Source organism: Nothobranchius furzeri, chromosome 12 (genome assembly GCF_043380555.1).
Source record: "Nothobranchius furzeri strain GRZ-AD chromosome 12, NfurGRZ-RIMD1, whole genome shotgun sequence".
Classification (NCBI taxonomy): domain Eukaryota; kingdom Metazoa; phylum Chordata; class Actinopteri; order Cyprinodontiformes; family Nothobranchiidae; genus Nothobranchius; species Nothobranchius furzeri.
This window is the reverse complement of record NC_091752.1, coordinates 5,561,389-5,585,983: the sequence shown is the minus strand read 5'-3', so window position 1 is coordinate 5,585,983 and position 24,595 is coordinate 5,561,389. Positions and strand designations below refer to the sequence as shown.

The 24,595-nt window shown below is 41.4% G+C and overlaps 2 protein-coding genes across 4 annotated transcripts in view; one reads left to right on the top strand and one right to left on the bottom strand.

Annotated features, from left to right (window-relative positions):
* The first annotated feature begins 3,120 nt into the window (after positions 1-3,120).
* On the top strand, positions 3,121-13,682 carry pkd2l1 (polycystic kidney disease 2-like 1). The gene is made up of 15 exons (XM_015943856.3): positions 3,121-3,500; positions 3,691-3,804; positions 4,427-4,554; positions 4,635-4,888; positions 4,955-5,179; positions 5,261-5,489; positions 5,577-5,747; positions 5,818-5,999; positions 7,556-7,676; positions 7,760-7,858; positions 7,934-8,055; positions 8,509-8,626; positions 8,728-8,852; positions 8,954-9,095; positions 13,438-13,682. Exons 1-15 carry the CDS (start codon positions 3,221-3,223, stop codon positions 13,549-13,551), a joined length of 2,424 nt encoding a protein of 807 aa, XP_015799342.1. The 5' UTR covers positions 3,121-3,220; the 3' UTR covers positions 13,552-13,682.
* Positions 13,683-21,700: 8,018 nt separating this feature from the next.
* tial1 (TIA1 cytotoxic granule-associated RNA binding protein-like 1) overlaps positions 21,701-24,595 on the bottom strand; it is a 29,486-nt gene continuing 26,591 nt past the window's right edge. For all 3 annotated transcript variants that reach the window (XM_070542167.1, XM_054749876.2, XM_015943858.3), the window contains exons 8-12: positions 22,745-22,840; positions 22,530-22,614; positions 22,275-22,398; positions 22,065-22,198; positions 21,701-21,951 (exon numbers count right to left, since the gene is read on the bottom strand). In XM_070542167.1, the coding sequence (XP_070398268.1) occupies positions 21,849-21,951; positions 22,065-22,198; positions 22,275-22,398; positions 22,530-22,614; positions 22,745-22,840 (542 nt within the window). In that variant the 3' untranslated portion in view covers positions 21,701-21,848. The remainder of the gene's footprint in view (positions 21,952-22,064; positions 22,199-22,274; positions 22,399-22,529; positions 22,615-22,744; positions 22,841-24,595) is intronic.

Below are 24,595 nucleotides of genomic sequence, written 5' to 3'. Positions count from 1 at the left end.
ATTTTCAGAACACAAAATTTTTACAAAACAGTCCTAACATTAGAGTCTTCTTCTCATTCATAATAACTAATTCTGCTGACTTAGACATCTGGTTTAAACTGTAAAAAACTGATATTTCATAACCTCATCAGTTGTATGTGTAGTTTGACTGCATCCTGCTCCCTTATGGGGTAACTTGTTCTTTTAATCTGAGTTGTTTTGAGATAAAATTATTTTTACCTCACTAGTGGAGCCAAAAGAAAGTTTAGTTATTGAAACTGATTCAGGGTCTGAATGCATCCATTTAAGTGGTTTACTCTAGACATTTTAGCTAAAAAGTAGTCCCAACTGCACTCATCAGCAACTCAAAAGCAGATCTGAGTAAGTCTGAAGGGTGGCACAAGCCACAACAGATAAAGGAAGCCTGTGTGCCAGATCCCAGCATGGCTTCAGCGGGGGAGCAGAAATTAAACTCTGTTGTGTGATAATGGCTGTGCATAATAGGTCTGTTCAGAGCCACTGAGGCATAAAGCCTCAAAGTCACTCAGTCTGCTCTTGGAGAACATTTACATTAACGCTAGGATCCTCTTAACCCAGCGGTTACAGATGCAGATAAATAACATGAGAATACATGAATATTCTGCCAAATACATCAGATTTCAGCTCACAAATAAAATGCAGGAGCTGCCAAAAGACACGTGACTGATGGACACCAATAATCGTAACGGGTAATAAACCGCATTAAGTGTTTGCATATCTAATGAACACTCTGACAGTTGGCAGAGACCTTCGGTGACACTCCAATTACGCTCCTCATTAATTTAGCCACAAGTGAACAGCTGGTGATGGAGAATATAATTGAAGTGCAATTAATTGATTTCCTAAAGGGAAGCGTGTTACGGGGTGAGTTGTTAATCAGTGGTGACAACGCTGTGCTCGGCCTGGAAGTAACTGAGAGGGTCAAGCGCGGCAACATGCCGTTCAGCTGCTGAATTATTTACACATAAAACTGCTCTTTATCTTTTTTTTTTGGGGGGGGGGGGGTAAATTAAATTTCTGTGAGTGTTTTTGTTCTTTTTTCTGTATTTTTAAAAAAAAATCTCATAAACGACTGGTCAGATTTTAATGAAGTTCTCCGAAAGATTTGATCCAGAGTCAACCGAATTAAAGCACGGAAAGTGCAGCTTGTCTGAAATGGAACACTACACCCGGGGCTGGATTATCACTGCAGAGGCACAAAGCGCTTAAAGCCAGAGGAAATGTTTCTTCCTTAAACTGCTCATGTGGGTCCCTAGTGGGCGTGTCAGAAGCCCAAATGTGATCCTTACTGTGTCAGAGGAAAGTGAAGCTCAACCAGGCATCAAAATATGAGCTCGTACGAAATTCTCAGATAGTCTATTGGAAGCATACGCTGCACGGCCAAAAAGAAGTCGCCACCAAAGGAAAAGATCACACAGTCTAATATTTAGTTGGACCGCCTTTAGCTGCCACCTGGTCATCCACCCTGTTATTTTATGAAAGCAGCTGCTGATTGCATTGTTTGGTTCTTTTTTAAACACAGGAAATAGTTGCTTTACCTTTTTTTCATATTACTTTTGCCCACTCCTGCGGTCTTCTTCAGAGCTGGCCGCTAATGGCGGCGTCACTTCCATCTCTGTTTATCCGCGAGGGGCGACACGTGCTCTGCTGCCCGCGCTCTCTATGCCGATGACAGTCCCATGCGAGATCTAACGTGTAGACTTTATTGTCTCTGTTCATGGTTGTGTGTCCATGTCTCCTTATTAGCTTCCTTAATCCATCTTTTGTATTTTTTGTTGTTCGGTGTAAACCAAACCATGAAGACCCGCAGACCCGGCTGCAGACTCTGGATCTGAGTCTCCCTAGCTGGACTCCCAAGAGCCCAGAGAAGTACGAGAGTGCCTTGAGAAGACGAATGGCTGCCATGCCAGAGAGAGGCCAAAAAAAGTGCACAGATACCAATATTTAGTTGGACCACCTTTAGCTTTGATTACGACTCACATTCGCTGTGGCGTTGTTTCGATAAGCTTCTGCAACGTCACCAGATTTATTTCCATCCAGTGTGGCATTAACGTTCCACCAAGATCTTGCATTGGTGAAGGTAGAGTCTGACCGCGGGACAAAGCCTTCTCCAGCACATCCTAAAGATTCTCAGTGGGGTTAAGGACTCTGGTGGCCAACCCACGTGTGAAAATGATGTCTCATGCTCCCTGAACCACTCTCTCACTATCTGAGCCCGATGAATCCTGGCATTGTCATCATAGAATATGGCCGTGCCATCAGGGAAGATGGAATAACCTGGTCATTCAGGATATTCAGGTAGTCAGCTGACCTCATCCTGTTGCTGAACCTAGACCTGACCAACTGCAGCAAGCCCAGATCATAGCCCTGCCCCCACAGGCTTGTACAGTATAGGCACTAGGCAGGATGGGTGCATCACTTCATTTGCCTCTCTTCTTACCCTGATGCGCCATCATGCTGGACCAGGGTCCATCTGGACTCAGACCAGTTTTAACAAAGCGTTGGACAGTTCTTAACCCAGTTTTACTCATTTCTGCATCTCCTTAGATGTTTTCTCTGCTTGATGCATGCTAACGATTTGACCCCTCTCACACAGACTAACATTTTTTCCACCAGACGTGACTTTCCACATGGTTGTTTAAGAAATGAGAAGCAACTCATTGCACCAGTTGGGATTAAACAAGTCGATAATCGCCTATGCAGTAATTATCCTGTAGAAGGCTTGTACCTATTTGCTTAGTTAAATCCAGGTGGAGACTGTGTTTCTACAACAGGTTCATGTGTGGAATAAGGTGGATTCAAAATAGCTGCCATCCATAGCAAATTAAATTTGGCAAAAAATTAGACAACAAATCAGAAACTTACAGATATGGAACTAAAATCTGACATTGCATTAACGACGAATAATTTACAACATATTGGTGATTTTATTTCCTTTTGTTAAATAAGTTAAAATTTGTCTAATACATGTGCATCCACAGTAGAACATTAATACTCTAAAGCCTTAGTCTATCCACACACCAACATGTTACCTGCTAGGTTTCAGTGTCCAGACAAAAAAAAAAAAAAAAAATAAACCAATCAGCTCCTCCCTCAACATAGCTGAGGTCATCCCCCCTTTAAAAGCACCTCTTCAGCAGTTATTCAAAAAGCCACCAGCTCTGCTCAGAATCACTCCTCAATAGCAGCTCAAACAGGAACCATGAAGTGTCTGAACAACCGAGCTGAGAGCCACCTGACTGGAATAGTGGAGTCGGAGCTGGACAGCATGGGGAACGGGTCCTGGGTAAACCACGGCTACTGTGGAAGCCCGCCACCCATACCCCGGGAAATCAGCACCATCTACAGCCCACAGACGCACTTCCAGGGCTCCATGGATGGCATGTACACACTAGATGCCCGGGGCCTAATCCCAGAGGAACCTTCCTCCTCTGACCAAACATTCAGTAAGAAAAAACGAGGCTGCTGCTCGTTTATTAAAGGTAGGATGACATTTTGCTTACTCTAAAACAGCATCTGTGCTTTAAATAAAAACTGTGGGCCACATTGGTTCAATATGGAAAATACATTTTGATTTTGTTTAACTGGACTTGGTTTTCTTTACAGTTAAGTTTGAAGTCGTCAAAATGATGTTTCATAATTTAAAAGACTCATGAGTAATATTGTCTTTAGGGTTGTGGGGCACCACATGGACCGAAAACACGTCCAACAGCAGGGAGTCGTTTATCCGAACCACTCTACGGGAATTGTTGGTCTATGTGGTGTTTCTGGTGGATGTTTGTCTTTGTGAGTGTTCAAAACACACACACACACACACACACACACACACACACACGCACACACACACACACCTTTATATTTTGTTTGTTGGAAGCCCTCGGTCTGTTTAATTTAATCTGACATTTATTTCTGTAGTTTAGCAGAAATAAGAAGGGTTATGGTTTTAGCCAGATGAGGTTTCTGAAACCATTTGTCAGGATCTGAGGGCACTCTCGTCTGTTCATCTCGACTTTCTCCTTTGTTTTGTTGTTTTTTACCACAGTTGCCCCTCCCATCCCATCTACCTAGAAGCCATTGTCCAGTTGATGCATTAGGACTGAAAGGGACACGAGTGTTGCCCTTTTGGCTTTTAGAGATAAGAGCGTCTTTTGTTGCTTTGTCAAGGTTAGATTTACATTGCCTGATGAGGCTTTTAGCATCAGACCAGCGTGTTCTTTTTCATAAACAAACTACATGTCGTAATCTGGATCCGTGTGATAGCAGCAGAGACTCGGACAAAGCTGACGTGCGGCGTTGCGTGCCTGCCTATTTCGGTTCTCTTATCTCAGTCCCCCTGAATGAAGCAGCGTTTAGAGCTGCACCTGAGCAAACCAAGATAACTTCTAACAATGGGATGATGTTCTTTCAGTGACATACGGGATGACCAGTTCCAGCGCCTATTATTTCACTACAGCCATGACGAACCTGTTTGTGAATTCGCCCGGTGCTAGTGGGGTTGCGTTTCAGTCCATTGGCACCATGGCTGACTTCTGGACGGTGGGTTTCCAATCAATTTTATGTAAACTATTTATTATTTGAATACTGTGAAACTTCACCGATTGTCTTTGTGTGGCCAGTTTGCCCAAGGTCCATTGCTGGATGGTCTCTACTGGACCAAATGGTACAATGACCAGTCCCTCGACAGCGGGAATCAATCTTTCATCTATTACGAGAACATGCTGCTAGGTGTTCCCAGAGTGAGGCAGATCAAGATCAAGAACAACTCCTGCATCATCCCCCAAGACTTTGTGAAAGAGATCTCCGGATGTTATGGTGTCTACAACGAGAAGAAGGAAGATGACATTGGCTTTGGTCTCATCAATGGCACTGCGTAAGCCTGTTAATAAAACCTAATCCATTAAAAGGTCTGGGGTCATTTTCTTTTGTTCTCCTTCAGTTGGACGTATCACACAGAGCAACAGATCAAAGGTTCCTCCTACTGGGGCTTGCTGACTACCTACAGCGGAGCGGGATATTACCAAGATCTAAGTCGGACCAAGGAGGAGAGCGCCGACATCCTGGCTGAACTCATGGACAACCTGTGGCTGGACAGAGGAACCAGAGTTGTCTTTATTGACTTCTCCACATACAACGCCAACATCAACTTGTTCTGCGTCATCACGTGAGAAGCAAGAACAAAGGTGCCAGCTTAACTGTTGATATGCAACAAATACTTGACCGAAATTTGGCATTCCCACTTCAGGTTGGTGGTTGAATTCCCAGCAACCGGTGGCGCGCTCACGTCCTACCAGATCAGAACAGTCAAACTGATTCGCTACATCACCCTCTGGGATTACTTCATCCTTGGCTGTGAACTGGTCTTCTGTGTATTCATCTTCTACTATGTTGTGGAGGAGATCTTAGAGCTGCAGATACACAAATTCTCCTACTTCAAAAGCATTTGGAACATACTGGATATCGTAATTATTCTGGTAAGATAATAAACACTGTTCCAGATTTAAACTTGATCTTTTCACTGGTTGTTGATCTTCCTCCTAAAGAAGTTTTTTTCTTTTCAGCTCGCCATCGTCGCCATCATCTTCAATATTTTCCGAACCGCCAAAGTGAACAACTTGCTTGGTAAACTGCTGGAAAATCCAGACATCTATGCCGATTTTGAATTTCTAGCATTCTGGCAAACACAGTATAACAACATGAATGCAGTGAACTTGTTCTTTGCCTGGATTAAGGTAAGGTAATCGCATCTTCCACAGTCGTCTTGTGTCGTCACACAAATTGACTTTCTTTGTCCTTTTGTAGATTTTCAAGTACATCAGTTTCAACAAGACCATGTCGCAGCTGTCCACCACACTGGGTCGATGTGCCAAAGACATTTTGGGATTCGCCATCATGTTTTTTATTGTTTTTTTCGCTTACGCTCAACTTGGATATTTACTGTTTGGAACACAGGTTGACACGTTCAGCACTTTTGTAAATTGCATGTAAGTGGTGTCAAAAACCAACGTCAGCTGTAACAAACATCAGTTTGTTTACTACCATACTGTCAGAGTCCAAGCCCCCAGGCCCCGGCATGCTGGGTAATGTGGTCCGAGACAGAAGCCGGTCAGCTGGGAGAGCCCGGCCTGGGGGCTTGGACTGTGACACATACCCGCTCCTTGAATGGCCTTAACTTGAAGAAATATAAGCAATTTTAAAGTCTCGTATCAATTTACGCAGAGGATTTCATATACGCCTTTAAATTGTGTCAGGACTTGACCCCTGGACTTGCAGCTGCTGCTGGTTTTCACACTTGGGTCTTGGACGCATCCTGACTAGCTGTTAGCTTGTTACTCCTGTGTAATGGAGTTTTTATAAGGGAACTCGAGGAACCACAAAGCTGTGGCGCTCGTTGGAAAATACCACTAGTTCCCAAACTTTTCAGGGTTTGATCTATAGTAATAATCAGTTTTATTTTTATTGCACTTTATATTCTAACAATCTCAAAGCGCAACAGAAAACAGCATACAATACATTCATCATGGCCCATTAATAATTAAAATAAGTAAAGAGAGAGCCTATGAAATCCTTTTAGCAAAAAGCTAAGTGAATGTCATAGAAACTCATGTGCTGAACAGGTTGAAATTTGCCTTTTACTATTTACAGCTACTGCTTTTATCTCTATGTGACAACATGTGCAATTAATAAATGACCATTTGTAGAGCAGGGGTTGCCAAAATCCTGGTTATTGAGGGCCGGTATCCAGCATGTTTTAGTTGTTTCTCTGTTCCAACACACTTGATTCAGTGTTTAAATCACCCTGCTCATTAAGTGCTTCAAAAGCCTGTTAATCACCTGCTGATTAAATAAGGTGTACGGAAGCAGGGAAACAACAAAAACATGCTGGATACCAGCCCTGCAGAGCTAGGATGACACCTCTGTTCTAGAGCTAATTGGATTGCTCAATGCACCCCAAGTGTGTAGTTTCCCTGGCGACAGGGGGCTGTACATACCTAAATATTTGCAAGCAAGCAGTATTTTTGTGTTCGAGTAAGACTTTACCATCGGATGGTCATTAGGGTCAAAAATCCCTGAGAGCGCAACCTCCAGGAAAATGACAAGCACATCAGACTCTTATCAGTGGCAACAAGCGAAAAGGGAAACATGTAAAACAACATTTATGAATCGGTAAATGTGTTTTGTCCTCACGGGCTCCCATAGACAGAAACATGGCGTCAAAGATGGCGTCGCCCAGAGACTTGGACCCATTCCCGTGTATTTTAGACCCAATTTTTATGGTCACGTTACGAAGTCGCAGATATTTTTCAAAAACTGGGCATCATTTCATTCATTTTCAACATTTCGATGGATATTTCCAGAGATTAACGGTAACAACTACATCGTCTCTTCAATAAAAACAGCCTGTAGGAAAAAAGATCCAAAGCAAAAATATTTAATATTAAAAATACAGAATCTAAAGATCTAAAATCTATTTCTGCAAACTGAGGCCATTCAGTAAGCGTTCAAGTTGTCTGAAGAATCATAGTTTATTTTTCTGTAGTTTCACACAGTTCCGAATCATCCTTGGAGACTTTGATTTTAATGCCATCGATAGCGCAAACAGAATTCTGGGGCCCATCTACTTCGTAACCTTTGTGTTCTTCGTTTTCTTTGTTCTGCTGGTGAGTTGTCTCGCTGATGATGAAAGGTTCTAGGTGGAAATCCCCTTTGATTTTTTCACGAGTATTGTTTTTGTTTTCCATAGAACATGTTTCTGGCCATCATAAATGACACCTATTCAGAGGTTAAGGAGGAACTGTCTTCTGAAGAGGATGAGCTTCAAATATCTGAATTCCTCAAACAGGTAGAGATCAGTTCTGTTCATGTAATCAGTGCTATTTTACAAGAGACAATACCGTGATTTACGCTCAATTTACAGGGCTACATGAAGACCTTTATGAAACTGAAGCTTAAAAACGAGAAAATACGCGATGTTCAGAAGGCTCTGGAGTCTGGATCTGGAGAAATAGAATTCAAGGACTTCAGAGAAACTCTTAAAGAGTAAGAGACAATTTCAATTCAATTCAATTTCACTTCAATTCAATTTCAATTCAGTTTTATTTATAACGCACCAAATCACAACAAGAGTCGTCTCAAGGACCTTCACATAATAAACATTCCAATACAGGTCAGTTCATTAAGCCAATCAGAAATAATGTTTCCTACATAAGGAACCCAGCAAATTGCATCAAGTCACTAACTAGTGTCAGTGACTTTACAGCAATCCTCATACTAAGCAAGCATGCAGCGACAGTGGAGAGGAAAACTCCCTTTTAACAGGAAGAAACCTCCAGAGGATCCTGGCTCAGCAAAAGCAGCCATCCTCCATGACTCACTGGGGATGGAGAAGACAGAGCAGACACACACACACACACACACACACACACAGAGATGTGGACAACAACTATAAATTCATAATTAGCTGCATCTCTCATCAGACTGATACATTTGCAGGATGGGACACTCTGATCATGAAATATCTGCAGCCTTCTCACAGTTTGACCATGATGGAAACAAGATTCTAGACGCAAACGAACAAGAAAGGATGAAAATGGAGCTGAAGGAAAAAAAGGTTGTTTTCATAAGAGAGAAACAAATGTGAGGGGTTGTAAATATATCCATATTAAGGAAAAAGGCTGTTTATGATTAAGGTTTTGGTTTTGTTGTCATCAGGTTGCTCTTAATGCTGAACTTAACAATCTTGGAAAAAACTACGAAAAAGATTTGAGAGAGAGGCCTCCGGTCACATCAAACGAGCAAAAGAGTCAAACCTCTGTGGATGACGATCAGTTCCTTAAGTAAGAAAAGTTTTCACATTCACACAAGCAGATCTCTAAAGAAAAAAAAAGAGATTTATTCAAGACCAAACTAACGGTTTACCTTTGTCTCACCCCAAAAGGCTGGCCAAACAAGTTCTTCAGATTGAAAACTCTGTAGCCGTCGTCACATCTAGGATTGAGATGATCATGGACAAACTGGGAATGCAGGAGCAAACTAAAGGAACTGAAACAACAGAGAAACCGTCGGTGACCAGTAAGAACGTAGGTGTAAGCTTTAGGGAGCCCAAGTCTCCTCCCCTCCCAGTCGGCGTAATATTAACATCTGCTTAAAGAGCAAGTCACCCCCAAATCAACACGTTTTGCTGATTAACTATAGAAATGAGAGTCTAATCGTAACGTAAACACGTGTAGACAATAATTTTGCACTTTAGTGCATCTAAGTTAAAATTTTAAATTTGTGCCTAAAACTGTCAGTGCCGTTGTCAGGTAAAAACTGTGCACTGCGTTTAAATTTAATATGCCATCGCTATTGACCAACGCTATGACGTTAGCTGGTACATTATGAGGTCACAATGTCGTTGTAAGCCTGTGTGTGTGTATTTGTTAGCGGCTCTGCCCTTTCGGTCTGCTAGGCCAGTGGTTCCTAACCTGGGTGTCCCGACCACCACAAGGGGGCGCCAAAGCCTCTCAGTGGGTCGCCCGGACCTCTCCACTTTAAGGGGTTAAAACTTCATCTATTACTTGTTTATAGCCTACATTTTGCTCACATTTTTTCATGAGTGAAAAGTTTACTGATATTAAGACAGAAAATAATTAGTACAGAAAGAGTAACACACTTTTAAGAACATTTTGCTCAGCTCACTGTTTTAATTTCAAGTGTCAAAAGTTCATTCAAGATAGGACTGGTTGATTAATCACAGCCTTTACAGTAAATAATCTAGTATAAACAGTAATATACACATTTAAGTAAATTTTGCTCAGTGTATTTTTTATGTGTCAAATGTTTATTGAAAGGAATGATTGATTTATCAGTGTTTACAAGAAACAATGTGTTCAGAAAAGTAATACAAACTGTCAAGCACATTATGCTGTTTGGTTTTGCTAATGACTTTGTTCTGTACTGGAGCCTACTATTATTGTTATCTATTAAATCAAAGCATATTAAAATGTGCTTGAACAATTTTATCATTTTTTAATACTGTTTGTACTGGAAGAGAGAATGGGAGGGGGTCGTCAAAAATTTTACTGGTAAAAAAAGGGTCCCTTGGGAAAAAGGTTGGGAACCACTGTGCTAGGCAACAGAATTTGTTGCATTTTTCAAACAAGAAGTGTGAGTGGAGTAAGAAAATTACCCTTAATTTAAATAATTAGGTGTGTTTTGACTGTCTGTCTCATATTTGCTTATAAAATGACTACAAATGAGAAGTCTTATATATGACACCGCAACACAATCTCTTTCCAGCGTAGCTGCTACTTCCCACATGGTCAGATTAATGGTGATTTTCTCCATATTTAATGCTGCTCCTTTCATTCAAAGCTTGCCAAACTCAGCCACGGACATTTCATGTGACGAGCAGTTGGGGTCCTCTACATATTTTCATACAAAACCTGAAGTAACTTTTTCCACCTGTCCAGAATAAATGTTTTCTTGGTACCAAAATGTGTCTTTAAAATTTACAGACGTCATATGTGAAATCCATGGCACATATCAAACTGGATCAAAAAATGACTTTCATTGGCTCACAGACTTCTATTCATAAATATTTAGATCAAAATCTAAATATTTAGATCAAAATCTAAATATTTAGATCAAAATCTAAATATTTAGTTACATTTAAATATCTAAATAAAATCAAAATACTTTAAGTTTAATTTAAATATTCAGATCTAAATCTAAACATAGTTTAATCTAAATATTTTAAACAGAATCAGAACAGAACATATGAAGTGAAATATTCAAAATGAAATGTAAACAGCTACACATAACTTTATGTATATATTTGGAATAAAAATTAGTATACAGTAGTTACAGAAAGTATTTAGAGCCCCGTCAATTTTTCACTGTTATGTTGCAGCCATTTATTAAAATCAAGTAATGCAATTTTTTTCCTCATTAATGTACACACAGCACCTCATATTGACAGAACAAACATTTTAGCAATATATGCAGAGTTATTAATTCCTGTCCAGCTCCAGTCCTGAATAAATGTTTGTGCTGCCACCCTTTTGGCTGTGCTTTTTATCTGTTTTTTGAATCAGAAATGAATCTACATTTCTTTGAATTACTGTGTTTGCTGTTTTTGCTTCTGTAAAGCACTTTTAATGCCTTTGTGTTTGAAATGTGCTATACAAATAAAGCTTCCCTGCCTAAGTATTCAGACCCCTTGTTCAGTATTTAGCAGAAGCACCTTTTGAGCTAATACAGCCATGAGTCTTCTTGGTAAAAATGGAACAAGTTTCTTACACCTGGATTTGGCGATCTTCTGCCATTCCTCCATGCAGATCAGTTCTGTCAGGTTGGATGGTGAACGTTGGTGGACGGCCATTTTTAGGTCTCTCCAGAGATGCTCAATTGGGTTTAAGTCAGAGCTCTGGCTGGGCCATTCAAGAACAGTCACAGAGTTGCCGTGAAGCCACTCCTTCGTTATTTTTCCTGTGTGGTTAGGGTCATCGTCATGTTGGAAGGTAAACCTTCGGCCCAGCCTGAGGTCCCGAGCGCTCTGGGGAAGGTTCTTGTCCAGGATATCTCTGTACTTGGCTGCATTCATTGTTCCCTCAATTGCAAGCAGTTGTCCTGTCCCTGCAGCTGAAAAACATCCCCACAGTATGATGCTGCCACCACCATGCTTCACTGTAGGGACTTTATTGGACAAGTGATGAACAGTGCCTGGTTTTCAATACACATATTGCATAAAATGAAGGCCAAAAAGTTCCATCTTGGTCTCTTCAGACCAGAGAAGCTTATTTCTCATCATCTCGGGGTCCTTCAGCTATCTTTTAGCAAACTCCATTGGGGCTTTCATGCGTCTTGCACTGAGGAGAGGCTTCTGACAGGCCGCTCTACCATAAAGCCCAGACTGATAGAGGGCTGCAGTGATGGTTGACTTTCTACAACTTTCTCCATCTCCTGACTGCATCTCTGGAGCTCAGCCACAGTGATCTTTGGGTTCTTCTATACCTTTCTCACCAAGGCTCTTCTCCCCTGGTAGCTCAGTTTGGCCAGATGGCCTGCTCAAGGAATGGTTCTGGTCCTCCCAAACGTCGTCCACTTAAGGATTATGGAGGCCACTGTGCTCTTACTTTAAGTGCAGCAGAGATGTTTTTGTAACCTTGGCCAGATCTGTGCCTTTCTGAGTTCTTCAGGCAGTTCCTTTGACCTCATGATTGTCATTTGCTCTGACATGCATTGTGAGCTGTAAGCTCTTATATAGACAGGCGTGTGGCTTTGCTAATCAAGTCCAATCAGTATAATCACACACAGCTGGACTCCAATGAAGGTGTAGGACCATCTCAAGGATGATCAGAAGAAGTAGAAAGCACACAAGTGTCAAAACAAAGGGTCTGAATACTTAGGACTGTGAGATATTTCAGTTTGTCTTTATTAATAACTGAAGAAATTTTAAAAAATTCTGTGTTTTTCCATCAACATGGGGTGCTGTGTGTACGTTAATGAGGAAAAAGATGAATTTAATTGATTTTAGAAAATGGCTGCAATATAACGAAGAGGGAAAATTTGTTGGGGGTCCAAAAAGTTTCTGTACCTACTATGGCCAAAATGTGTTGAATGAAATTTACAAAGTTAAAACTAATTATTTGAAACAAATCTAAATAATGTCAAACCTAATTATTTAAGTTATAATTTTTATACATAGGCCTAAAAGCATCAATCTAAATATATAAGGGTAAATTAAGTATTTTAAATCAAATACTCAGTTACATCTAAATGTTGAAATCTTAACAAAAATGCTGTGGTTGCAAACTAAATATTTAGCTAACAAGTTATTTCAGACTGCTAAAAATGTAGCATATCAAAATAAAATCAGAGTCAAGCAATAGCCTATATAAAATTTTAAGAGTTCCTTTAAAATTTATTGTTTAACTTATCAATGTGAAAGGACATCCCAGACAGGAGTGCTTAAGAATGCTTCGTGGTTAAAAAGACTTACACCATCAAAGGACTCTCTGTTGTTAGATGCTTTTATTTTGGTAGGGTGCTTCAAATTTGCAGCAATTTAACACGTTAGCTACGTAATTAATTAAAAACCATTACATTTATATTCAAAATTCAGTATTTAAAAGTAAGATTATGTATTTAGATTTAATTCATATCACAGTTAACATAATCTGAAATTGCATTTAAAGATTATAACAAATTGTAATTTATAAAAAATCTAGATAAAAAATTTTCATGTTTTACAATTAGTGCCCCCTTTTCTTGTGTGCATCAAAAGATTATCACAATTAAATTTGTTCGTACAAAATAAAAATATGCAAAACATTTTATTGCAAATAGTTTATTAGAAACATCTTTAAAACACGCCATACTTTGTGAAAATGGTAACATTTATTACTACACGATTAATTTCCAATCACCTTTTTCCAGAGTGATAAAGCTCCTTCTGATGGTGTGGATCGTGCTGAGAGAGGAACAACAGCTGAAAGGTCATCAAGAAAACCTGCGGTCCTCGCCAACTCCAAATTCGACCCTCATATGTGATCAGCATCAAACACACCGCGGATTACCTTGGATCGTTTAATTTTCACTCTATATGGTCTTTTCAGAGACAGAACCCCACATTTACAGTCAGGCCCATGAATATTGAGACATCGGCACAATGCTAACATTGTTGGTCCTATACACCACCACAATGGATATCAAATGAAACGAACAAGATGTGCTTTAACTGCAGACTGTCAGCTTTTATTTGAGGGTATTTACATCCAAATCAGGTGAACGGTGTAGGAATTACAACAGTTTGTATTTGTGCCTCCCACTTGTTAAGGGACCAAAAGTAATGGGACAGAATAAGAACCATAAATCAAACGTATACATTTCAATACTTGGTTGCAAATCCTTTGCATCAATTACAGCCTGAAGTCTGGAACACATAGACACCACCAGACGTTGGGTTTCATCGCTGGTGATGCTCTGCCAGGCCTCTACTGCAACAGTCTTCAGTTCCTGCTTGTTGCTGGGGCATTTTCCCTTCAGTTTTGTCTTCAGCAAGTGAAATGCATGCTCAATCGGATTCAGGTCAGGTGATTGACTTGGCCATTGCAAAACAGTCCACTTCTTTCCCTTCAAAACTCTTTGGTTGCTTTTGCAGTATGCTTTGGGTCATTGTCCGTCTGCACTGTGAAGCGCCGTCCAATGAGTTCTGAGGCATTTGGCTGAATATGAGCAGATAATGTTGCCGAAACACCAGAATTCATCGTGCTGCTTTTGTCAGCAGTCACATCATCAATAAATACAAGAGAACCAGTTCCACTGGCAGCCATACATGCCCACGCCATGACACTTCCAGCACCATGCTTCACTGATGAGGTGGTATGCTTAGGATCATGAGCAGTTCCTTTCCATCTCCATACACTTCTATTCCCATCACTCTGGTACAAGTTGATCTTGGTCTCATCTGTCCGTAGGATGTTGTTCCAGAACTGTGAAGGCTTCTTTAGATGTTGTTTGGCAAACTCTAATCTGGCCTTCCTGTTGTTGGGGCTCACCAATGGTTTACATCTTGTGGTGAACCCTCTGTATTCACACTTGATTGTTGACTTTGACACAGATACACCTACCTCCTGGAGTATGGACATAGAGCCGATTGATGTTCTTGACCTGGCCAACTGTTGTGAAGGGTGTTTTCTTCGATTCTTCGGTCATCCACCACAGTTGTTTTCCGTGGTCTTCCGGGTCTTTTGGTGTTGCCGAGCTCACCGGTGCGTTCCTTCTTTTTGAGAATGTTCCAAACTGTTGTTTTGGCCACGCCTAATGTTTTTGCTATCTCTCTGATAGGTTTCTTTTGTTTTTTTCAGCCTAATGATGGCTTGCTTCACTGATAGTGACAGCTCTTTGGATCTCATCTTGACAGTTGACAGCAACATATTCCAGATGCAAATAGCACACTTGAAATGAACTCTGGACCTTTTATCTGCTCAGTGTAATTGGGATAATGAGGGAATAACACACACCTGGCCATGGAACCGCTGAGAAGCCAATTGTACCGTTACTTTTGGTCCCTTAACAAGTGGGAGGCACATATGCAAACTGTTGTAATTCCTACACCGCTCACCTGATTTGGATGTAAATACCGTCAAATAAAAGCTGACAGTCTGCAGTTAAAGCACATCTTGTTGTTTCATTTGATATCCATTGAGGTGGTGTATAGAGCCAAAAATGTTAGCATTGTGTCGATGTCCCAATATTTATGGACCTGACTGTATGTAACTATAATGATAACCAGCCACAGAAGGGCAACATTTGCATTAAGTTCTGTAAAATCTAATGATCTGCTTATTAGGAGTCTGAACGCACAACTGACTAGAGTTGAAGACAACTATATTTAAAGAGTAGTTATAAGAAGCAATGTAATAATCTAATATTATGTGATGCACTTGTTTTAGTCACTTCATTCTGATGGATGTTAATTTTACATCAGCTCATCTACCTTCAGAATACACTCACTGACACTGATTTGAGAGTAATTTGGCACGTGAAGTTCAGCAATGATTATGTAAATGATTTAATAAGCGAGGTGCATCAGATGGCATCACGAGCGGCGTGGTAGTCGGTCCGCGAGGTTGCTCTAAACGTTCTGGTCACCTTCAAGCAACATTCCCATCATTTGTCCTGGTATTGTTTATACAAGACCAACATTTTCTTCAGCCCTGGTTTGTTGTGTTTCCATTTCCCACCTGTATCTACTCAGTGTGGCGCAACTTTGTTTGGCCCAATTCCAAGGCGCCTCCACTAGTAATGGATACCAGCTTCGAACTGGCATCTGACTTACATGGTTCAGCCTTGCCTCGGTTTTGTAATATGAACATTTTATGGATATTTGTTGGGAATTCTGAGGATACTCAGCCAATCAGAAGTGCTGAGAGTTTCCCCACCCTCCAAAGTGCTACCAGGCCTGTTTTGTAGAATAAACACCCATGCTGGTATTCTATTTTGGCCCTGAGGATTGTTAGATTGTACACCAGTACACGACTGTACACGATCAGCCAGACGATGAGTTTACCGGATTGGTGCTTGGACCTAGCCTGGCAAGCCAGACTAAACTAATATATTATTTAGTCTGGCAATGCTCCATTGACGGCTCTCGGTCAAGAGCCGTTGTCTTTCAAATGATCGCCGCATGCTACTGGACAATGAACGTGAGGTACTCACCGCAACGGATGTCGGTAAACGTGGCAGTCTGCAATTGGGAGGTGAAAATACATCCTTTAAAAAAAATAAAAGAATTTAAATACATCTATCTGCTCCTGATTCTAATAAAGCCCAAGTTCAAATAGTCTAAAATAGATGTAAAGCGGCTTCAAACTAGCTGTTGCCATCTTGTTCCATTTTGTTGCATCATCCCGCCCACCAAACGAATAGAGAACCCTGATTGGCCCACAAAGCGAATAAAGAGCTGTGATTGAACCACAACTGTGGACCAATCATCCCTATAGAGAGCTGTGATTGGCCAGCCAGAATGCTGCTAGGGGCGACAGAGGTTCCAATGGAGCAGTCCTAGACCAAACTTTGCAAAGCCAGAATTTGGTCTAATTCACTAGGCTAGCTTGGACCTGGTGGCACGGAGAGCTGATTGGTGAACCTCATAGCACAGCGCAACATCAGTGACCTTCTGCATCTACCGTATTTTCCGGACTATAAGCCGCTACTTTTTCCCACGCTTTGAACCATGCGGCTTATAACGAGGTGCGGCTTTAGTCAACCAGAAAAGATGGATGCTGGAAAGTCTAATGAAGGAATGGTTAAAGGAGCGCTACGGAAAGCGCCCAGGAGGATTTTTTTCACAGTAAAACGGCGCTGCTTGTTTTCCCAGCTTCTCCCCGGGATGATGACAGCAACACGGAGAGCGACACTGACATCGCCACAGAAAAGGTGTGTGACGAAGCTCTTCTGAGGCTGTTCAACTGCGACACTGAAGAAGATGACTTCAGTGGTTTCAGTGCGCAGGAGGACGATGAATAAACTAATCAATAACTTTTCTGTTTTGTTTGATACTGATCAGTTCAGTCACGTTCAGTTAAACTACGTTTTCAATTCAGTAGATATCTGCGGCTTTTAGCCCGGTGTGGCTTAAACTGAGGTGCGCTCTATAGTCCGGAAATTACGGTACTAGTCTGCCCCATCTGAGACGGTACCCATCCAAGCTTCACGCTGAGGGCTCACTGTAGACCAGATCCTTCGATCTTTCCCCAATCAAACCTAAACGGGAGTGGTTTGAATGTTAACTCTGACCCAGTTCTGATCTGAGAAACCTTAAGGGCTGGTTCCAAAAGTTGAGTTGAGCCCGGAGTGAACAGGAAGTCATAAGGTCTACCACATTGTGTCTTTTTGTCAAAGAGCTTAACCCTCCCACTGTCTTCATGGGTGACCCCGCAAAGACAGTTGACCATTGAGCAGGATTGATGGTTTATCCCTCGAGATCCACGTGGCAGGGGTGAGGAGTGAGCACCACCTCACCCCTGCCACGTGCTGTCTTTGTGGGGTCACCCATGAAGACAGTGGGAGGGTTAATAGTTAAAGAGTTCGTGGTGAATTCTTACATCATTTATCCTGAATGAAGAAGGCAAACTGGGGTGATGTTATTTTGGGTTAAACATTACAAGATTTACAGCGTTTGAATGAAGCAATTTCATTTACAGAAATGCTAAAGAAGTTATTTATTGTGTCATGTTCCATAAAACTGCTGTACATTAAGTGTAGGCTTTGCTGTTGAAACTCTTGCATAGAGCAGCATTTATCGCTACCAAATAAAAATACTGAACCATGAAATACAAATGTTTATTTGAAGTGACTTGAGTTTTTCTTTTCCTCCATCAAATGCAAAATTCTGACAATAATTATAATTAAACATTACTTCTGTTGTTACATTGGACATAAATTGAAGTTGCCTTTACATTCAACACCTTAAGCAACAGAAGTGTGCAGCTCAGGCGAGTTCCTGCTACACAAAGAAAACGGTACAAAAAAGGAGAAATTCTCTTAAGATTTAAAATTAAAAATTGAGCTTTTTCAAATACCTTTGTATTTACCCCCAAGAAAGAGTGTTAAGGCTTGTTTATAACTTAAAATGCTGAAATTAAATGATGACATTTAATTTTCTAACATTCTACCTAATGTATGTACATTTTTAGGCTTTTATGGAGGTTCCAGGTCAAGCTTTATATTTACACTCTAGAAAACACATTTTATTCCTTGAATTTTCCCAAAAAGATAAAGAGCCTTCAGGACCCAAGAAGTATAGCCCAAATCTCATATCCCAGTTTATTTTACAACTTTCCTGGGATGCAAGAAAATTCTAAATGAACTAAAGAAAAAGAGACGTCTGCCGGTTACCAAACCAATGCCATAATTAAGAAATATTTTATCAATGTTTTCAACTTAAAACAAACAATAACAGTAAGTTCATTTTAGCAATAAAACCTTCTATCAAACAAACCCATTGGCTAAATTCAGCGAAGAGGAGGAAAACATGCAGGATCCAAAATTCCTTTTGGGAAACCAAAACCCAGAATAGCTAAAATAAAGTAAAATAGAAAACATGTTGTTACCTCAAACAGGTTTTGGGATTCAACAGGTTGGTTGTTCAGATTGTTGAAGTGAGGTTTTGTAGAAAGGTTATAAACAATTGCTCTCTGAACGGCCACAGTTTGGAGAAAAAGAGATTAATTCTGGCGGGATTAAGAAGTTAAAGAGCAAGTCACCCCCAAATCAACTATTTTTTTCTGATAAACTATATAAATGTGTGTCTAATCGTGCTGCAGACACAAGTAGTCAATAGTTTTGCACTTTAGTGCATTTTAGTTAAAATTTAAATTTTCTGCCTGAAACTGTCAGTGTTGTGCCGTTGTCAGGTAAAAACTCTGCACTGCATTTGAATTTAAATCTGCCACCGCTATTGGCTAAGAGGTATTTTATGATGTAAACTGGTACATTATGATGTCACAATTTCATGAGTGTGTGTATATTTGTTAGTGGCTCCACCCTCTCAGTCTGCTAGGCAACAGCATTTGTTGCATTTTTCAAACATGAAGTGGGAGTGAAGTACGCTTCTTGTTAGGGGTGACTTGCTCTTTAACAGCTAGTCCCAACAGGGCCAGTTACAAAATCTCCTCAGCTCAAAAATACAAAAGGTATTGTCTCTTAAGTCTTTACGCTGTACCGCATGGGTTGTTTACAAAGAATTCTAGTTTTTTACAGAAAAAAATTTCAGACAATCTGATACTTCCAATCATAATTTTATAATTCTGAAAGAATTATCACATAATATGAATTAAAGCTGTTATAACAAATCTACAGAACAAGCTAGGTTTGGAACGCAAACCCCGTCACCTTGGGTATCTTCCCTGAGACTCTTATGCCAGAACCAGAAACCCGCAATGCCAGAGGAAACGAGACAGTGCTCAGCACCAGTCGCCGTTTTCTAGGTCCGGATGCCTTTTGGTGTCCATGACTTCAAAAGGTGTTTTTCTTTTTGAGGTTAGGGCTATCCCTGGTTAGAGTTATCCCTGGGACCGCCACCTCCAGCCAAATGACAAGCACATAAAATTCCTTTTCATCACTGGAAACGAGCGAATAGGAAAACATGTAAAACAACGTTTATGAGTGGTGAAAGTTTTGTAACCGCTTGTTACGAATCAGTAAATGTGTTTTGTCCTAACGGGCTCCAGTAGAAGGAAATACAGCATCAAAGATGGCGTCACTCAGTGACTTAGACCCACCCCTGTGTATTTTAGACCTGATTTTTATGGTTATAGGTTTACGAAGCCACCAATATTTTTCAACAACTGGTCATTTTATTCATTTTCAACATTTTAATGGATATTTCCAGAGATGAAAGGTCAAAATTACACATTGTCGCTTTAAAGGCAGAGTGAAGATTTTTTGATAGTGTAAAAAAATAAAAAGCCTTTGCATGAACAGGTAAAACATGTTATTTTAGATTCAAGGGCTATTTCTCTTTAAAGGTGATTTAAAGTCAGACACAGGAAGACAATCCATCTCAGAGATGAGGGTCTGTAGCTATGGTGCTGCTGCTACGTCGGGAACATTAAAAGGTTTCACTTACAGTTTACATGGGGATATGAAGAATTAGTAGTAAAATACAAAGAGATTTAATGCAGTTTAGATATTGGTGCTATTGCGTCTTTAACAATATATTTATTTAGTTAGCTTTTACATTTTGTTTGATACTTTTCAGCTAGATTTTTTATTTAACACTGAGCAGTGTATAAAATTAAGATTAAAGAATTGGTTAAATTCAGAGTTTAAAAAACGAATACAGGCTCAGAAATGTTGTGCATCAGCTGCTGTTGTTCAGGACATTTCAACAAGCAAATAAGGCCGGACAACTTTAGATGTTGGCCATGAATAGCAGCTCAACCAACAAAAGGCTAACTACGACCTCTACATATCGGCGTCTGCAGTAGAAACACCCACATCAGTCATCTCTAGTCGATAAAAGAGCAACCGCTTCATAATCTTTCTACAGAAACTCACTTTTAAAGATCTGCATTATCCCTTTAATCAGGGGTGCTCAACCCACGTCCTCAAAGGCTTCTCTGCTCCAACACACCTGATTCAACTATCTCATCACCTGCCGACTGAAATCGGGTATGTTGGAGCGGAGAAACCTCGAACGACCAGGGTTGAGATGTCTTTCCTTTAGGATACAGGATCATAAACCAAAGGATTTTACAGAACCGACAATGTTCTCTTGGTTCTTCATTCACGCAGCTCTCGTTCTCACACACACACACACACACTCATATGGGGGCTTCTGTTACATATTTTCATTCTGAATACAGAGGTTATTTGTACTCATACACAGATAAGCATATTAACGCCAGTCGGGGGAACAGTGCCTTGCCCATAGACAGTTTGGAGGGCACTAGGGGCCGGTGTTTAAACCCCACCCAACCACGAGGCTAAGGATGTCCTCTTTACTCAGATTATGTAAATTAAACTCTAGAAAAACCCTAAATGACATGCATATCACAGCAATAACATTTTATTTTTTTGTTTTTGAGCCTTGAAGATAAACTTTGTACAAAAAAATTGTATTCTGGAGGTTCTACGTCCCGCTCAAGTCCCACTTAAAGCCACAGTTGTTTATACAAATAATCTTTTTGTGTGAATTTAAAAAGTAAACTCCTGTTCCAGCGCGTTGACACTCAAATGTCTCAGATCTGATCCAGACAGATGTGTAGGCAGAGGTGTGTGCGGTTGGGGAACAGGCAAGATGAGTGAATATTCAAAAACTTATTAAAAAAAACAACAAAAGCTGCTAAATGAATATTGCTGTAGTTTTATAAGATGCCGTGACGTTTCCAGGAAGTCGTGTCCACATCTGAATCCGGTGAAAAGCAGGAGACATGATGGCTTTCAGCTCTGATTAACTTTGTGCATTTCTTTTCTTTTACCCCCACAAACATTTGGCCTTTTTTTTAGTGTGACTTGTTTCTTATTGTACGAAACAAAACTATAAGCTAGATATACGTTTTAGTCAGGCAGCAAACGATAAAAACCACCAGTTTTTTCTTCTTAAACAAAAAGACAACTGCTTTGGCTTTCGTTCCGAAGTCCAAGACCTCTTTTCTATATTGTGAGGTATTAACAAACCAATGCAAAGGAATTGTGAATCTAAAGGAGGGTGATTTATTAAACATTTAACTACTTGTTTAGGGACCACCTGTTTCCTGATTCCTGGGATCTCTCCGGGCTGTCCAGGTCAAACGGTACCAAACTCCCTTGGTGATACGCTTCGGCTAGAGCCGCCTGTCTCACTGCATCTGATAGCCACTCATGTTGAAGTTGGACATGACCGTATCGGGGGTTGCTGGTGCAGATCCGGGGCCACCGATCCAAGCTGGTGACTGTGACTGCCTGTAAAAAAAAAAAAAAAAAAAAAAAAAAAAAAAAAATGCAGATACTTGGTTATTTTGAGCTGTACGGTAGAATTAAGTGTGAAGAATTTCACTCCCCAGAGCCAAACTCACTCCGCTCCAAATCCCTGCTGGTTCCACGTTTGTCCGTACATGTTGTAAGAAGGAACTTGCCACCCGTTGGTGACGTACGGCTGCTGTGGGCTCCCGTAGACCTGGTTCCACTGCCTCCATGGGCTGTAGTCAACCTGAGCAAAGAGCATAAACATGCAAAAGCGTCATACTTTTACTTAACTTGTGTTCCACAGAAAGTCTTCTCTTAACCTGATGTGGGTTCTTTGCTGGGTCGGGAGACTCTTTGCCCCAGTAGCACTTCACCACCTGCCCCTCGATGACCGTGCCGTTCACTGAAACGATGGCGTGTGCAGCGCTGTCATGGGAGGAAAACCTTCAAAACAACACATCAGAATTCCATCAGATAAATCCCAAAATACAAGTATGAAGGAAAATAAGTGTTCTGTAAACGACTTCAGTGTGTCTGTGCTGACACCTGGAGGCCTAATGCTGCTAAGACACTACCTGATGAACGAATATCCCTTTTCTGGGAAAACCCGGACTTCCATTATTTGACCAAATGGTGAGAAAGTTTGTCGAATTAGATGCTCTAAAAAGACAAACAGGAAAGGATGAGTCTGGTTGGGTCTCAGCTGAAGCAGAAACGTTAACCTAAGACTGCTACTGCAGCAGCGTGACCACAGCGTGGAACTATGGCATTCTGACAACGTGACACTTGCCTGATAGTCCTGACTGGATCCCACCACAGTACACGGTACAGTTCTGGGGACTGGACTGGGTCACGACATCATCAAACTTCAGCTGCTTTGATCCATCTGAGACAAAAACCCATAAACAGCACATTTGTGAACACTGAGGAGATACAGTTCCAGTCAGGTCAGACATCCTCATGCGTATGAATGTCAAATATTTGAACAGATGATGAAAAGACTTTCCAACCATGTGCAAATCTCCTTGTGGATTTTTACATGTGGATTTCATGTTTTTGTTGTTTCCCTGCTTCAATCAGCAGGCTATTAAAATGCTTCTGCAGAGCTCGATGCGCTGCTTAACAGGGGGTTTAACTACTGAGTGAGTGTTGGAGCAGGGAAACTACTAAAACATACTGAATACCGGCGCTCGATGACCAGGGTTCCCCACCCCTGCTCAAGAAGCTTCAACTTCACTTTGAATAATTCTGACCCAGAGCAGGAAAGAGCCCCTCTACTGAGCCTTCTTCAGCTGAACCAGGGATAGACGGCTGTTTCTGTCCTGTTTATAACCTCTGCGCTACTTTTAAAGGTTGCATGAGGCCCATTTCCACCATCAGAACTTACAGGTACTTTCAGTGCAACTGTATGGGATTTATGGGTCTCCATTTCACTGGGCCGGGTCAAAAGGACCCCTTTCTGGGCAATTTCATGAACCAAATGAGCACCTCCAAATCTGAGACCATGGTTCTCGACCGGAAAAGGGTGGCTTGCCAACTCCGGGTCGGGGGAGAGGTCCTACCTCAAGTGGAGGAGTTTGAGTATCTCGGGGTCTTGTTCACGAGTGAGGGTAGGAGGGATCGGGAGATCGACAGGCGGATTGGTTCGGCGTCTGCAGTGATGCGGACGCTGAGCCGATCTGTCGTGGTGAAGAGGGAGCTGAGCCAGAAAGCCAGGCTCTCGATTTACCGGTCGATCTACGTCCCAATCCTCACCTATGGTCATGAGCTTTGGGTAATGACCGAAAGAATGAGATCGCGGATACAAGCGGCCGAAATGAGTTTCCTCCGTAGGGTGGCCGGGCTCAGCCTTAGAGATAGGGTGAGGAGCTCGGACATTCGGGAGGGACTCGGAGTAGAACCGCTGCTCCTCCGGATCGAAAGGAGTCAGTTGAGGTGGTTTGGGTATCTGGTCAGGACGCCTCCTGGACGCCTCCCTGGGGAGGTGTTTCGGGCATGTCCTGCCGGCAGGAGCCCCCCCGGGTCGACCCAGGACACGTTGGAGAGGTTACATCTCCAATCTGGTCCGGGAACACCTAGGGGTCCTGCCGGAGGACCTGGTGGAGGTGGCCGGGAAGAGGACGGTCTGGAGCTCCCTAGTTGGGATGCTGCCCCTGCGACCCGGACCCGGATAAGCGGAGGAAGATGACGACGACGACAAATGAGTACCTGTCTTGGGGCACATACTCTGAAAAGACAAAGTAGAATCGCTGGATGAGACTTGTAGTTTACTCATGCTGATTGTTGTAACTCAGTAGGAAATTACATCAGCAGACATCGCCAAACAACCAGCATTTGTAAAATAGTAAGAATTGCTGTGAAGACTCTGACACTAGTCAGTGACTCGATGCAACCTGCTGGGTTCCTTATACAGGAAACTACTGATTGGCTTAATGAACTGACCTGTACTGGAATGTTTACTGTGTGAAGGTCCTTGAGACGACTCTTGTCGTGATTTGGAGCTTTATAAATAACCTTGAATTGAAGGTAAAGCAGAATGGAAGGAGAATAAAATAGGTGGCACTGAAGCTGCTGTTTTTAAACTCCCTCCGCTTTTTTGACGCGTCCCCAGAACATCATGAAAAATGTAATAGTAGGGAGA

What these genes read in the sequence shown, in the direction of transcription:
- pkd2l1 (XM_015943856.3), top strand. Translation starts at nt 3,221, where the DNA reads ATGAAGTGTCTGAACAACCGAGCTGAGAGCCACCTGACTGGAATAGTG. An exon ending in AACTTGTTCTGCGTCATCAC is followed by an intron (nt 5,180 to 5,260) that starts GTGAGAAGCAAG and finishes TTCCCACTTCAG; the next exon opens with GTTGGTGGTTGAATTCCCAG. An exon ending in GATGACGATCAGTTCCTTAA is followed by an intron (nt 8,853 to 8,953) that starts GTAAGAAAAGTT and finishes TCACCCCAAAAG; the next exon opens with GCTGGCCAAACAAGTTCTTC.